The 15673-nt window shown below is 38.7% G+C and overlaps 3 protein-coding genes across 4 annotated transcripts; 1 reads left to right on the top strand and 2 right to left on the bottom strand.

Annotated features, from left to right (window-relative positions):
• The first annotated feature begins 2696 nt into the window (after window positions 1-2696).
• Window positions 2697-3998, top strand: LOC119993040 (uncharacterized protein At5g19025). The gene has a single exon (XM_038839939.1). It carries the CDS (start codon window positions 3059-3061, stop codon window positions 3755-3757), a length of 699 nt encoding a protein of 232 aa, XP_038695867.1. The 5' UTR covers window positions 2697-3058; the 3' UTR covers window positions 3758-3998.
• A 307-nt stretch (window positions 3999-4305) lies between these two features.
• Window positions 4306-10397, bottom strand: LOC119993039 (granule-bound starch synthase 2, chloroplastic/amyloplastic). Of its 2 annotated transcripts, XM_038839938.1 has the most exons (9): window positions 9679-10397; window positions 9063-9303; window positions 8769-8888; window positions 7739-7803; window positions 7411-7488; window positions 7195-7305; window positions 6789-6833; window positions 6064-6237; window positions 4306-5555 (listed from the first exon to the last, which is right to left on the bottom strand). In XM_038839938.1, exons 1-9 carry the CDS (start codon window positions 10015-10017, stop codon window positions 4599-4601), a joined length of 2130 nt encoding a protein of 709 aa, XP_038695866.1. In that variant the 5' UTR covers window positions 10018-10397; the 3' UTR covers window positions 4306-4598. The 2 variants fall into 2 exon arrangements, with proteins under 2 accessions (XP_038695866.1, XP_038695865.1); XM_038839937.1 differs by having other exon boundaries at window positions 8769-9303.
• Window positions 10398-12318: 1921 nt separating this feature from the next.
• Window positions 12319-15635, bottom strand: LOC119993449. Its single transcript, XM_038840603.1, has 8 exons — window positions 15540-15635; window positions 14589-14731; window positions 14002-14056; window positions 13763-13828; window positions 13560-13619; window positions 13244-13340; window positions 12900-13138; window positions 12319-12799 (listed from the first exon to the last, which is right to left on the bottom strand). Exons 1-8 carry the CDS (start codon window positions 15633-15635, stop codon window positions 12344-12346), a joined length of 1212 nt encoding a protein of 403 aa, XP_038696531.1. The 3' UTR covers window positions 12319-12343.
• Window positions 15636-15673: the final 38 nt, after the last annotated feature.

Genomic DNA, 15673 nt, shown 5'->3' with positions numbered 1-15673 from the left:
AACACATTTACGCAATGGATATTATTTCCCTACTATTATTTAATAACAAATCTTCAATAAATAAGGTTTTTGGTTGAGCACAATTTTATCCGTAAAATATAAAACTGTAATTTTTTTGGAATTTAAATCCACAAAGAGACAAAATATCATGCAATTGAAAGTTGAAACCATATTTGGATAAATAATAAATAAATGAATAAACAAAGTGTTGCAACTTTATTCTCTCTTTTTTTTTTTCTTTTTTTTGGAATTTAAATCCTTTTAAGAGTCCACGTCACTATCTGACTTTATTCTACGCGGGTCCCATAAACTGGAAAGGTAAAGTGAAAAAGGCCTCCCGCCAAACTCTCCAATCCATCTGCAGTACCGGGGAGATTGAGAACCGCCCGATCCATTAAGTGCGTCACGTGCGTGACACGTGTGACCTATCCAGTTTTAGAACTCTGAGATTCTGCTTTCTTAGTGTCGGCTCAGTTTTTGGATGGGGATTCCGACAGATATTTTTATAATTTTTCATGCAATTTGGGAAAAATATAAAAACCAAATATTCTGTGAGGGCGTTGTCATCAATAAATAATACATTATCCTTTTTTAGGTTTTAGATTCTGGGCCTGGGTTGTGAGTTATTGGGCTTTTGCATTGCACTCTTCAAAGAACTCAGTTTGTGACCCTGGCACTTTTGATGAACAGGCCCAGACCAATTCCTATATGGCCCTCAAGAAGGCCTTCAAAATTTGTGTGGGTACTTGTTTGATTGGACTGAGCTCATGAACCAAATGCGCATGGGCCTACTTGGAGGTCCAATGGTGTTTTTCTCCCCCCTCTTAAAGCCACATACTCTAGGCTATCATTGTTACATGGTGTAATTTTTCCTATGGGATCCACCAATCACACACGTTTATGTGATAGTTTACAAACTGTGCATGTCATGTCAGATAAACACATGGAAAAACAAAATAACAATTTGAACATTTTATTGCTGTTCTTCTGAGAGAAAAACAAACAAAGTGGGATATTGCGTGACGTAACTAAGCAATGTTGCATGCCAATTTTCTAAATTGTGTTGACATTTTGTATGCAAATTAAAACCAACAAAAGTTGAGCAAAAGAAGAAGTTGGAGCATGGAAGTGTTTTTAGGTCATGAGAAGTTAGTTGCTTTTAGACCTCAGAAAGTCTAGCAAATCAACCAATGGAGACTACATGGACTAGCTATATATATATAACACTATTTTAGTGGAGATATATGAAGTGGTGGTCACTATCCTTCACCAGCTTAATTTACTTCAACTCTATTGTATTTATTCCAAGTTTTCTACTTTTTTTTAGGGGGGATTAATTTCTTTGTTAGGCACAAGACGAATGTCATCATCGAAAGTGAGAATTAACCCTAATTAATGGGGTAGACTGGAAGGCAAGCCACCCATAAAAAAACATTTAACAAAAATTACCAATTAATTATGAATTGAAAATGCTAAGAATCTCAATATTTTGTCTTGGTTATTCAAAATGTTGAGACGAATGCATATTAACCATGAGAACTCGTGGGTCCCACATTATTCATATGAAAATATTCATATGTGTCCATATAAGCATTTGGCTAACTGAGACAAAAAAAAAAAAAAAAGAGTATCTTTAAAGACAACTTATTATGAATTTTACGCTCCATGTTCAAAATGTTACGCGTTGTAATTACCCGATGTATGTGGGACGGGGAATTGGACGTGTCATGTGTCCAAAACAAGAGTAAAGACACATTATATTTTTTACACTCTTTATATGGGAAAAAATTACATAAGGAGAAAATAGTAAGCAAAGGAGTACTAATTAACTTAATTCTACAAAATTTGTCGCTACTTTCTATTTTCTTGCTCATATATAGACGCAAATTGATGGTAGCTTTGAATATTGATGTCCTCCCGTCCAACACGGGTGACAAATATTGCACTCAAGCTCTCTCTCTATCTCTTTGACTATTCCATTATAAATTTCACTAAAATCCAAAATCAAACGCGTCATAAACATCTTCTCTTTATTTAGTTATTTACTAGGTCATAAGAGTACTCATAACCATGACTCATTGTGAGGTAGGAATAAGTTCCCTAGTTTTCATTAGGGGAGAGAGGGAGAGAGGGAGTTTAATCATTTCTTCTTCTTCTTCTTCTTTATTTATTAAAAGTGTATTATTGTTATAGATTTATTAGGAGTTTAAGGGTTAGTATGAGTTATGTAATATTTTAGAATATCTTCTTAATTATAGTACAATTAGAATATTTTCATATGGTGGATTCCAAATAGGTTAGTAGTAAATTATGAATTTTCAAGAGGGAACTAACCTAATTTAATTTTAATTCTTCATACTTCCATCATGCGTCGCATTGACTTTCTCCTTCTTTTAATTCAATTGTTAGGAAAGAAACCATGTTTTTAAACTTTGACAAGAACAATGAAGAATAAGGGGCTTGGAATTATACCAAAATATTTTAAAAAATAGCATTAATAAACAACTTTATTGTCAAATCTGCCTTTCTATGAAAGCTTGTTTTAGCTACGTTTAGTTTTAATTATTAAAAAAAGTGAGATTAAGTCACCCTCCACAAAGTAGTGGGCCAAGGCCCATTATAAGATTGGCCCACAAAATCAACGTAGATGGGCTTTTAACACTCACTTCTGCGTGTGGAACCCACTCTCTCTTCCGCACGAAATCGGGAATGAAGCACCCTACAGCTACAAGAGAGTGATTTGTTGCGATAAAAACCAGTCCATGACGCTTTCTTCCTTGTCCTCTCTCTGATTCCTTGCCGGCCTGGCTTCCCCTAAATCGATAGTCTCGGTCAATAACAAGGATTGATCTCTCTCTCTCTATCTCTACTCGATCAATTAGTCGATGTTTTGCTATTCTCTTGTGTTTTAGTTTCTATGATCTGGGCACCGATAAGATTCCGATTTGTAGGTGAATTCAATACTGGTTCGATCTCTGGGGAGGTGGGTTTGATCTTATTTTCAGATTGGATTGGTGGGTCTCAGGCAAAATTCGGCCTTTTTTCGTTTTGATTTGAGATGGTCTATCTCCAAAATTCAATCTCGGTCTGCAACTCCGTTGACCAAACCTCAAACATGGCAAATTCCGCGGGTTCAAATGAATTGTATCCGAAATCAAGGAACAAAAATCATGGACACCGGCACAGGAAGACACCCAACTCTCCCAATTCCCTGAAAGTCCCCGTCTGTGATCGATCTCGATCGGCAGCGGCGATGGATGTTATAATTCTGATTGCTGTTATCGGTGCTTGTGGGTTTTTGTTGTTTCCCTATATCAAGTTTCTGGTCATCAAGACGCTTGAAGGTTGTTCTGTAATTCATAATCTGGTAAAAGGGGCAGTAATGGAAGAGCCTATGATATATGGATCTGTAGGAGCCAGTACTTTTTGTGCAGCTTTAGTTTCTTGGGGATTACTGATCTGTACCAGTAGAAAATGCGGAAATCGGAATTGCAAGGGCCTAAGGAAGGCAGCAGAATTCGATATCCAGCTTGAAACAGAGGATTGTGTGAGGAATTCCAGCACTTCGATGAAAGGAGGAGTAAAAAGGGGATTGTTTGAATTACCTCGCGATCACCATCGCGAGTTGGAGGCAGAACTGAAGAAGATGGCGCCTCCCAATGGCAGAGCAGTGCTTATTTTCCGAGCAAGGTGTGGGTGTTCTGTTGGCAGGTTGGAAGTTCCAGGACCGAAGAAGCAAAGAAAGATCAAGAAATAGGATTCAATAGTATGATTGTTGATTTCATAGGGACTCTGAATGAATACTGGAATAGTCATGGGGGAAAACAGGGGTGATTCTGTGGTTCAGAGGCCAGAGCCTGTTAAGCTATAATGTTCTTAAATAAGCTCATGAAGCAGTACGCTTTAGGGATAATAAACAATTGGTTACAGCATAGATACATGAAAATCATTTTCTTTCTTACTTCAGTTTAGTGTTTATAGTCTCTTTCTATTGAGTTTCTGATTGTGTGTGATTATGCTGAAGATCCAAATTATGAATGCAATGTGATATTTACCAGGCAGCATGCAATGCGGATGTCGGCGATAGCCTATGTTCACGGACAGCAGAGATTACGTTTCACCATATTGGAAATGATTGAGTGAAACTCACACCTCAAAAGAATACCAAAATTTCTCTCCCAAGGAAGGCTCTCTCACTCTCTGTATCACGTACACGGCCTTTGTATGTACAATGCTCTATTCTAGCCAAAAAGAAGTTCATGTAAATGAAAGCAAAGTAACAGGTTATGGACAAATCAAGCAGAGTTTGCAGAAGTCGGCCATTGCATTATACCTTTCTTCATCCAAACAAGAAAACCATTAAACAAGAACCAGAATCCTATTTACCAACGGGCTTCCACGACCAGTCGAGTCAAATTATGTAACAAAGTGGAAAAGGATGAAAGAAAGAAAACATTACCCACAATAGAAACCAAAAAGGTATCTTTCCCTGACTTGAGCAATGGGTGTACCAACGATGGATACTCCGATCATAAAACCTACTCATGTAGCACTTGCGAAAGGTCAAAAACTTACTGATATCATATGGACCAAGATTCTCACCATTGGTATTTAGCCGCAACGAGGACTTCCTCGTAATTCTGAGCTGCATGGTCCCAGCTGAGGTCTTGCGTCATCCCTCGCCTCTGAAGCCCTTCCCAACTCTTCTTGTACTCGCGATAAGTCCATAAGCAGTTCCCCAGTGCATGTATTAGCTTATTTGCATCAGCACTATCAAATGTCCACCCAAGCCCAGACTCGTCATATGGATTGAAAGGCTGAATGGTATCTCTTAGTCCACCAACTGCATGAACAACTGGAATTGTCCCATAGTTCATTGCATACAGCTGGTTCAATCCACATGGCTCAAATCTCGAAGGCATAAGCAAGATGTCTGCACCAGCAGTTATTCTATGCGCTGTCCGGACAGAAAAACCAACCCACCCTCTGATTTTGTCCTGATGCTGGCTTTCAAATTGCCTGAGCATCTGTTCCAGGTCTTGTCTACCAGTGCCTAGCATAATTAGTTGCACATCCTGACCAACCATCCAGGGAATTGCCTCAGCTATAAGATCAACGCCTTTTTGATGATCCAGCCTCCCGATGAAGCCAATCACAGGGACTTCAGGATGAATGGGCAAACCAAGCTCCTTCTGTAAGGCAGCCTTGCATTGAGGCTTGCCAGTATGAAGCGTCTCAAGAGAGTAGTTAGTGTAACCATCTGAGGTCAAGTGCGCATCACACTGAGGGTTCCACTCCCTTGTATCAATCCCATTAACAATGCCTCTCAATTTCCAGTCATTCTCATTTATGATTCCATGCAGACCCCAACCACCTTCAGGAGTTTTAAGTTCCCGTGCATATCCATGACTCACGGTAACCACACGGTCTGCTGTTTTTAGACCAGCTGCAAATATGTTGAAGTGCTCACCACCTACAGGGTCATAGAGTCTGAAAAGATCTATGTAGTGTTGGGGCAGATCCACATAAGAGAAATCATCCACTGGACCCCGACCCTGGGCACCATATGAAATCAAGCCAGGTCGTAAAAGTTCAAATCTATATTTATTAGAAGATATGAGAATATGCTGTATCTGAGAACAATATGGTTTATGAAAACTTTCACTGTAAAAATTGACCACTAGTTTTCACTATGCTATGCTGAACTCAGAGGTATCTCAAGAAGTTGAAAGCATACAAGCAATTTGATGTCTTTTTCTTTTCGAATGGAGAAGAAACTAATGTATAAATCATTAAATCCCAGATAAAATATTGAAAGAAGGACGAGCAAAAAAGTTGAGACTATCAATTATGGCTTGGCTTCTCAACACTGAGCTTATATCAGAATCGAGATGAACAGGACTACAGGAGCATATTAGTGAGCTAGATATAACGCCACTAAACTTGCATAAACAAGTCCATATGATACAAACTACATAGTTTTAGAATAAAATAAGCCTTATATTTCATATGGGTAATCATACACTAGGCCACATAATGGAACATATTGAACATGGAGCAAACCTGGTGGGCTATGTTATGAATCACCAAAATGGATCTTGTGTATTTCATCAATCCATTGTCCCGATAATATGCCTTCAGATAAACCGGCAATAATGCAGTATGCCAATCATTGGCAATGAAAACCAAATTTCCATCTCCATAACAGACTCCACCGCATGGGACATGCCAAGGAACCTGAACAACAAACAAATTATATACCAACATATATCATATAAATAATTTTTAACGCAATCCATTCCTTGTTCACCCTCCACTAAGAATAACAGACATGCTTGGAGTGACATGAACAAGGGACCTTTTCTCCTGAACATAAGATTCTAAAAAGAAGTCGGAGCAAAAGATACCTATTAACTGTGGGCTATCTCATCTACTTCTAGTGGTTGTGTTCAATATTTCAATTCAGATAAATGGTAGAGCAAGAACATGATAAATGCTCCTCAGGGAGGCTCAAAATCAGAGAACTACTGAAGAAAAGAAATTTGAATAAGTAAAAGTAATTTCAACTACTTACCTAAGAAAAAATACAGTGGTTCAACTTTGTGCAAAGTTTGTTTTAATTGGCTTACCACGAACTTCAATATTTTTGTTTTTTTAAAAAGGAAACTGCTGTGTTACTCTACAGTATATGAAAGAAGGAAAAAAAAGTTTTACCAGAATTTATAAGACAAAATGGTTATTCAGCCATATATTTTTAATTCATGCCGACGAGTTGTACTAAATTATACCTCAACGGCTGCCTTGCAAAACAAAATCATGCGTTTTAATATATCCTGCAGCACAAAAGTAAAGACAGGTCAAAATTCCAAATGCCATCAGAGGAACATGTAACTACCAAAGAATGAAGTCAGAATACCAATAAGATGGACAATTATAAATTATCAGAACACTGTAACTATCAAAAACACATGCTGGACTTCTTAGGAAAAAGGAAACCCTGCTTAACAGCAACTCTTCAATAAGGTAGAAAGTAAAGTGCTTAATATTCAGTTACTTACAATGCCACATTATGACCTTTACATCTAATATCAAACGAAGCTGATCCAACCGTGAAATGATGGTTACACTATTTAACAATAATTAAACTTCTTAGAGTTAATTGGAAAAAAAAAGCTTCAAGAAAGGGGAACCTACCAGTCGGTTTCCTCCATATATGTTATTCCCTATATGGCGGAACATAGGACATTCAATAAAAACAAAATCAACTCCATCAATGAAGGCCTGGAAGTATGTTACTTCAACATCCTGCAAAGCATAATCTTGTACTCAAACTTACTTGCACTAACCTACTCCATTTTCATATTTAAAAAGAAAGAGAATGGGGATGGGTGAAATGTAAATGGTGCATACCTGGCCAGCCACCTTATATATTTTTCTAATTCCAGCATCTTGAGGTTCGGCATAATTATCATACTTTGGAGCCACAACCTAAAACAGGAAATACAACATAAGGAAAAATATATGAAACATTGAAAAGTTCAAAAGACAAGGTATGTTTCAAAAATCCTTATAAATTACATCATTGCTGTAGAAGAAAAAAAACGTTTAAATGCTAACTTAAGAATTTTTCAAGCTCATTCAATTTCCTTTTACCAACAATGAAAATTTTCAAACGGCTTCTCTTTCATGTCTTGCACTATTTAATGTCATTTAATCAGATACATAAAAAGGACATTACCATAACCCTATGCCCACGTCGAGCCAAAGCCTTTGGTAATGAACCAGCAACATCTCCCAGCCCACCTATTAGGATTCTTAATTGTCACTTCCTATATCATATACTGATTGACATAAACCCACACAAGAAAAAAAAAAAAAGAGAAAGAAAGCAAGAGTGATGCGCAAGCCGCAAGCAAGTTGTGAGAGAGAGAGAATTCAAAACCATGTAGAATTAGTAATTGTCAATGGCTGCGCAAAAATCAATATATTAAGTTGGGTGCAAGGTAACTGAAAGTTTACTATTAACAAGGAAACGATCATATTTACAGAAACAAAAGTAAACTATAATATAACACTACAAACAGAAGGAAGATTCAACAAAAAGAAATAGTCGCACATTGCTGTGTTGTCATCCAAAGCAGCCATCATAAATTTTTACCAAAATACTATTTAACTATTTCCTGTGTGTTTCACTTGCAAATGATATCACAGCGTTAATATTTCTAATATTTTACTAGACTTCATTTACTTTTTTTTTCATTGTTAACTGAAGTATTTATATAAACCCAAAATTTAGGCAAAAAATATAACAATGTAAGGAGCTCCTGAATAAGCACAATGATGAACCCAATACATTATCTTCCGAAAATCCTATTAGTTGGGAATATTTCTTCACAAAAAGAACTGTCTTCACACTTAAAATGCCTGACATAGAAATATGAATTGAGTTGACCAGTCAGAGCAGCAATTAGATTTCATTTCATAAGATGGTCAAGACTTCGTTACTATAGACACAATTTCCCTCACCATCACCATAATTCATCTCAATTTCCATAATTATATGGATATAATAAATGAACATATAATATGAAGGTTTAGAAAACAAAACAACAAACTTATTCAACACAAGTAGAAAGTAGGCCTTCGTGAGTAAGCTATCTAAACCAAATTGTAACTTTTAAGAATGAATCCTGCCTCATGTATCCAAAACCAAAAAAAAATCATGGGACAGATTATACTTCTAGTGTTACATATTCGCAGTAAATTACCTGTCTTAGACCATGGAGCACATTCTGCAGACACCAATATAACATTCATTACATTGGTCCCAGCTAAAGGGGGAGGTTTTATATCTTCAATCTGAGAATCAGTTTCCTCATGCTCAGTTCCTAGCAAACCTTCATGCATTTCAGTATTCGGATCGGAAGTTCCAGAGGTAGTTGCAAGAAAAGATGGCAAATCATCGGACCAAACTGTCCTTGAAATAGTGCCTTTCAAATGTTTAGGGGGGATTTCAGTAGAGGGATCTATTTTGGTAATGTTTTGTACAGGTTGCTTCTCACCTGCATTTGAAACCCCACCAGCAGCAGAAGGTAGCGTTCTTGATACCTTATCTGCAGTTTTAGGGACAGTGCTCTCGGAAAAAATGCTGCCATTTTGATTGTCAAAAGTACCAGCACCACCACTTGAAGCGAATTCCAGATTCTTAGAAGAGTCAGCCTTCTGTTGATTAGATTCTTCGTTTTCCGTGGTGTCAATCACACTATCTTTTATTGATGAAACCAACTTTCTTCTTTCAGCGATCTGTTACAAGGAAAATAGTACATTGAGGCGGAGTAATATTTGTAAGCATCCTGAAAATAAATTAATCATTAAGAAAAAATTGTTCCCTAAATATAGGATTTTACCATCTAATAGCATTAATAAGTAGCTGTTGAAAAGTATTGCCTGGGCCAAGGAGATCAAAGGTTTTTTAAACCAATGTAAATTCTGAGCAGCAAACTGACATCCTACTCTCTAAAAGCAAAATAACTTTTGTCATGCCAATTATAGGATATCTCAAAAGCCCACTTTCGACAAGAAAGCAGACCAACACAAACTCAAGAATGCAACTCAAAAAGGAATTTCATCCTCAAAACTTCAAGTTTTTCCATCAAAAGCAATTGACAAAAAGGTTACCTGCTGAAGTAAATCTTTTTGCGCAGCGAGAACCTTTTTGCTCTTCTCAATGGAAATCTGTAGCGCGTCCTCTGATTCATCCCCGCCCTCACCGTCCACTGACTCCGGGCCTGCCACTTGCGCGCGCCAATGTCTTCGCAGATGCTCACCGCTCAATTTATCGCAGCACAAAGAAAACCCACATGTAAAATCTTTGTAAAAAGCGACTTCTTTATACTTCCTCTGCCGATATGCCACAAAAGGAAACCTGGGTCGATGTCGGTTGTTGCCATGGAGAAGGGCAGAGATCTCTGCTTTCGTTTCAACCGTAAAAGGCAGTGAACTTAAAGAAGCCATCATGTGTTCGACGATTTCCCTCAAAGAACCAACAGTAACTCAATCCTTTACGGGCTAAACAAATTCTTGATCCTTTCACTTAGAAATGAGACAGAACCAAATAAGGAAAGTGAGAGACGAACAAACCCAACTGAGGGTATAGGGATTGGAGGAAACACGAGTAAAGATTGATTGGGAGTTTATGGAGTGGACCAAGAAATGCAGGTGAAAGGGAAACCATGAAAGAATGTTCAAGACTCAAGAGCGCATTCTTTGCAATTCGTTGATCCCACAGAATGAGTAATCATATAGAAGAGGACTAGAATGGGGAATTTGTATAGTTCAATTTGGCTAAGATTGCAAATATTGGCATAATTTTGTTGGGTTCTATGAAGCTGAAAACTGACCACAAATGATTGGACTCGAGAGTTTAGCAGGAAAAAAGTGGGCCTGGGCTTCTCTGGTTTTGCTTACCACAAAATTAATAATAAATGAATAAAAAATTAACACACTGCCGCTATTAAGTGCAATTTGCCAACCTCAAAAAAATGATTTAAAAACAAATTGAGGGTTAGATATGGCTGGCTGACTGTTGAGGGATAAATCCACTTGGAGGAGCGTACTACCCTCCTCAATATCCAAGGAATTGTGTTACGAGAGTCATTGACCCATGCCGAGGTCTCGTTGGCCTAGATCCAATTAGGTTGTCGGATTGTGACGAGTTTTTATAAACCGCGGGATTTAAAATTTTGTCAGGATAAATCAAAATAAATCTTGCGTCTCTTCCCCTATAAGCCATGACCTCATAAAGGAGGTGGTTTAGTTGGGTAAACCTTCTCAATTACGCAGGATTTATTCTGATTTATCTTGACAAAATTATATGGCTCACAGTTTACAGAAACCTACCACGGGCCGAAGGCTTAATGGGGCTCTGACATGGGCCCACGGCTCTCGGAGCACAATTCTTTTTGATGTTGGGGAGGGTTGATGAGAACCACACCGGCCCACAGCCACAGACCAACCCCCTTGCCAACCAAAGCCCAACCGACGCCCTTGCTGGCCGGCTGTAACCAAGGCCCATGGGCTGAATCCCATGAAAACCTTGACTGGTAAGTTGGGAAGGATCCGCGCTTATAAGCTAGGTTTGGTCCTCCTAGTTTTCCGATGTGGGATCTCAACAGACCTCCCCCCTTGGGGAGCCGACGTCCACGGCGGCTACGCTCGCCCGACAGACGGCAGCCCTCTCTCGGACGGCAGCCCTCTCCGCAAACGTGAGTGCCTAGTTTTCCGATGTGGGATCTCAACAGACCTCCCCCCTTGGGGAGCCGACGTCCACGGCGGCTACGCTCCCCCGACAGACGGCAGCCCTCTCCGCAAACGTGAGTGCCTCTCAACGAGAGCACCAATGATGAGAACCACACCGGCCCACAGCCACAGACCAACCCCCTTGCCAACCAAAGCCCAACCGACGCCCTTGCGGGCCGGCTGTAACCAAGGCCCATGGGCTGAATCCCATGAAAACCTTGGCTGGTAGGTTGGGAAGGATCCGCGCTTATAAGCTAGGTTTGGTCCTCCTAATTTTCCGATGTGGGATCTCAACAAGGGTCCCATGCTCCCAGTCTGCATGGATTTATCCCTCAGCACTGACTTAATTAGTTGGTAATTTCGAGAAAAATGTGCTTGTAAAGTTGCATGTATTTTTCTTTCCTCCATTTAAGTTGTGAAAGTGGAAACCACAGGCTTCTTGAGCACCCTTAATAACAGCAGCATGTCCGCCATTGTCTGCAACATCTTCTTTCTTTGTGTATCTTCTGCAGGTTTTACTGCCCTCCTACGCCAACATTTATGCTTCCTTAGTGAATCTTTCAACTGCAAGACTGCATCTTTTTCTCAGAATAATACAGGAACAAAAGTTAAAAATGAGCCTCCTTTATCTTGCATGCCCTTCACATGATGTCCAGCAATTGAAACATTCTTGAAACCTGGCACTCCACATGAATGGCAAAAACAATAGATTAAGTGATGAGAATATAAAAAAGACTGAAGGAAGCCCCAACTCCTTTTATATTGTCGTTCAGACGACATCAAACAATGGAAACATTTTGGAAATCAAGTAATCCGCAAGCACTGCAGAAATGGATAGAGACTAAAGCATTATAGAAGAAATATTGACCAAGATCATCAATCCAAGAAAGATTTAAAGCATCATGAACTTTCAAAATTGAGATAACTAAATAATCACTGAGCCTTCTTTTGAAAATTCAGTGAAATATGACTAACATGAACATCACTTTCTTTATGTACAGTACTTGTATAAGTCTTTGACTGCTATAGATACATTAATTGTCTACTAGAATTCAGTTTCAATAGAGATTTCATGACCTGTACAACACTTAGACTGCATGAGTCGTGAACTTCTACTCATCATTGAGAAGGGCCTCTCCAGAACAGGCTTTAGAGCCCTTTCTAGCGTTTTTAACTCTTCATTTCCACTTAACCCTTGAATCCAAAGCACAATCTGGGTTCTCCCACCGACTGTCACCATTTCTGCCCTGATCACCTTTCCTTTCACCGACCCCAATGCCCTTGTCACCTCTGATATCAGTGTCAGCTTATCCTCGCAACTCAAGATGACCTTTGCAAGCCCTCCTTCACCCTGGCAATAAACCACTCTTAACTTGTTTTCTCCACCTGGGAAAATAAATTCAGTGTCACCAATGCGGCGGACTGCTTTCAGTTTTGTTACTGTCTTCTTCAGCTCCCTGACATACCGAACCGTCTCTGCAAGCACTGATGCCTTGTCCATCTGTTTTTACCATAACCATAACCATATCAATTCATATGCATGTATTACAACTGAACTCAAGCGTTCAAATATTCTCTTAGAAATGTTGACTGCTACATACTTTTACCAAGTTTGGCAGCTTAGTGCGAAGGCTGTCATATTGCTCATTGATACGAGATCGCCTTTTCCTCTCAGCCTCCTTGTGTTTTTCGGCAGCAAATATTCTAGCCTCAGCCTTTGATTTCGGTTTAGAGATAAAACTGTGGTAGTCGATTGTACCAATGGACTTTGATACTCGAGAAAAATCAATTTGTTTTGGGCGCATCCCTCCTTTATAGTATCTTGAAATCTGTTGCACACCTTGCATGTCTCAACTGAGAAGAAAATCAAGGGAATAACCAACATTACGTGAGGAACAAAACAAGGATACACAAAAGAGAGCGAGAGAGAGGGAGGAAATGCTACCTGTTGGACTAAAACCACAGACCTCTAATATAATGATTACCCTATTGCAGGAAAACAATGGTGGAAATATTACTTTCCCTTTAAAAGAAACCTTTCTCTGTTGGGAGAAATAGAAAGGGGGATATATTATACTTGTACATTGTTATAGCAAATTAATGAGATTAAGTACTCATGATATGCATTCAAGAAAGCAGGATCTAAATATATCCAATCCCATTAAATGCAAGGCACACATATATATACCATTCATTGATTTGATCCTTAGGATCCTATAACTTGATATGCTCCAATGATACCTCTATATGTATTTATGTACGTATTTGTTGGCCACCAACATATCATAGGCATGATCTCTGAGCATGAATCTAGTAGTATCCTACACTTCATTTCACATTTTTATTATAACATGCGCCACAGAGCCAAAATTAAAGAGCAACCGGTATTTACTACTCCATCATATGCGCCTCTCACCCAGCAGAACCAATCACAATCTCAAAGAGAACCAAAAAAGTGAAAAACTGCATCAATTAACACAAACATCTTCATTGTCTCATTAGATGACTGCATATCGTCAGCTTCAATTCTCTAAAGAGGTTTTCAACCATAGACTATAACGTTAATCAGCGCAATAGTTGCATGACAAAATTTATGTCCACGACCCACATGAATAGAGCAGGCAAAGATGCTGAACATGTATTTTAACTAAATTTATGTAGTCAGTTAAAGTCATTTGTCAAAACACCAACAATCGCATGTACATAAATGATTCGAAAGTTATTTGCTTCAAAACCCAGAAGAGTGTCCAGTATTAAACTAATACGTTACAGCAAAATCATAAACAAGGGATAGTTTCATTCAAATTGCAATATTTCTACAAAATCATTTTCTGCATAAAATATCCTGAAAAGGGCCAGTGCAGAAAACAATGCATCTGACAAAATATACATCAATAATTGTAATTCAAGCTCTGCGACTAAACTATTAAAACAATGACAACAAGTCTTATGATCCAAATACGAAGAAAAACTATAGCATGGCGTCTAAACTTCCATACTAGGTCCATAAGGACAGCTTTACTATATACTGTGATTCGTTAGTTAAACATTGTTCATGCAAAAATGAGGAAACATGTTGAAAATACCATTGAGTGAATTCTGAGTTTCAGAAATTTCACCTCTTCGGTTTTTGATGAAGACGTGGTTCGCTGAATCAGTTTAGTAACAAAACCAAGAAAAAATTACTACTTCATATTTCAAGCATAATAGAAAACAAAAGCTAGAGACTGTCAAGAACTATGAGTAGTTCATTTAACTACGAGATAAGAGCATAATGTCAAGAACTATACCATATATTGACGATATTTTTCAACGATGAGGCAGCCAAGTACCCAAAGGCCAAAACCTCTGGCTCATATACGAGTGCCATTACTCCAAACCTCTGCAGCTCCTTGTCATAGTTACTACCAATATAAACATTTCTAAATCCCCTCTAAAACCGCCATACAGAAACCTTCTTCAAACCAACAAGTATATATCATACTCATTCGACTAATGTCCCCATTGAAAAGTCATTCTCTCTAATAGCTTTTCCAAATTTCACGTTCATATACGTTTTCCCTTGCTCCTGAAAGACCCAGCAACTCAACCATCCTAGGTTTTACCTTCCTCATTGATCTCTTCCCTTCATTTCCACGCCCTCCTTCATACTAAGCCCGATTTCCTGCACCAACCCCTTTTCCCATATCTTTCAAATCAGTGTCTCATTTCTTCATTGCCACCATTGTCATCCCTATAATCAGAAATCTCCACCGTCCTCTTTCTTCTTGCCTGAATTTTGTTTGGGGCGGGCCTGGGTTTAGCCCATTAGTATGCCTGAAGGCCCTAAACCATTGTGGGTTTGGGCCCTTTTGAATGTGGCCACTGGCTCCAACTGGCCACGAACTTATGAATTTTCGAATTGCGTTAATTGGAGGAACACTGCGATTTGTGAAATGCCAAATTACTAATTAAGCCTTAATAAGCCAATAATGCTGTTAGGGACAGTGTAGTAATTCAACAAACAACAATACCCTTCTTTTGATCCTTGTTAAAAGCATAAATAACAAGGAGAGTGATGTCCGAACAAATTACATGTGTAAATCCGTAAACTATTTGTTCCCCGTCTTGCCACTTGGCAATAGTCTATTGGTTATCTCTTCGGAACTTAGAGCTTAAAGAATCTCGTCCGAGGTCGCGATTGAATTCTAAGTTGATATAATTATTTTCAAGTGATTTGCGTTGTGCTCAGCCTAACTAACCTGTTGAACGAGTTTACACATGCCTAGTCCGGTCTGAATTTGAGTTTGGTAGGATGGTTCAAAGAAGACGTACAACCCCGCCGAATTACTCTCCATCACCAAAAATTAAAATTAAAAAGTCCATTTCTGGTCTC

The sequence above is a fragment of the Tripterygium wilfordii genome, chromosome 23 (assembly GCF_013401445.1).
Source record: "Tripterygium wilfordii isolate XIE 37 chromosome 23, ASM1340144v1, whole genome shotgun sequence".
In the NCBI taxonomy this organism is placed as follows: domain Eukaryota; kingdom Viridiplantae; phylum Streptophyta; class Magnoliopsida; order Celastrales; family Celastraceae; genus Tripterygium; species Tripterygium wilfordii.
This window is presented reverse-complemented; position numbering and strand designations above follow the sequence as displayed.

Bases quoted from the DNA above. Each gene is read 5' to 3' on its own strand.
- LOC119993040 (XM_038839939.1), top strand. From the start codon at position 3,059: ATGGTCTATCTCCAAAATTCAATCTCGGTCTGCAACTCCGTTGACCAA.
- LOC119993039 (XM_038839937.1), bottom strand. From the start codon at position 10,017: ATGATGGCTTCTTTAAGTTCACTGCCTTTTACGGTTGAAACGAAAGCA. The intron at 7,306-7,410 runs GTATGCACCATT...TATGCTTTGCAG, and splicing joins TATATAAGGTGGCTGGCCAG to GATGTTGAAGTAACATACTT. The intron at 6,238-6,788 runs GTATAATTTAGT...TTTGTTGTTCAG, and splicing joins TTTGCAAGGCAGCCGTTGAG to GTTCCTTGGCATGTCCCATG.
- LOC119993449 (XM_038840603.1), bottom strand. From the start codon at position 15,635: ATGGAGAGTAATTCGGCGGGGTTGTACGTCTTCTTTGAACCATCCTAC. The intron at 13,829-14,001 runs GTACATGCGATT...AAACCTCTTTAG, and splicing joins ATAACTTTCGAATCATTTAT to AGAATTGAAGCTGACGATAT. The intron at 13,620-13,762 runs GTTTTTCACTTT...AATGAAGTGTAG, and splicing joins TGTTTGTGTTAATTGATGCA to GATACTACTAGATTCATGCT.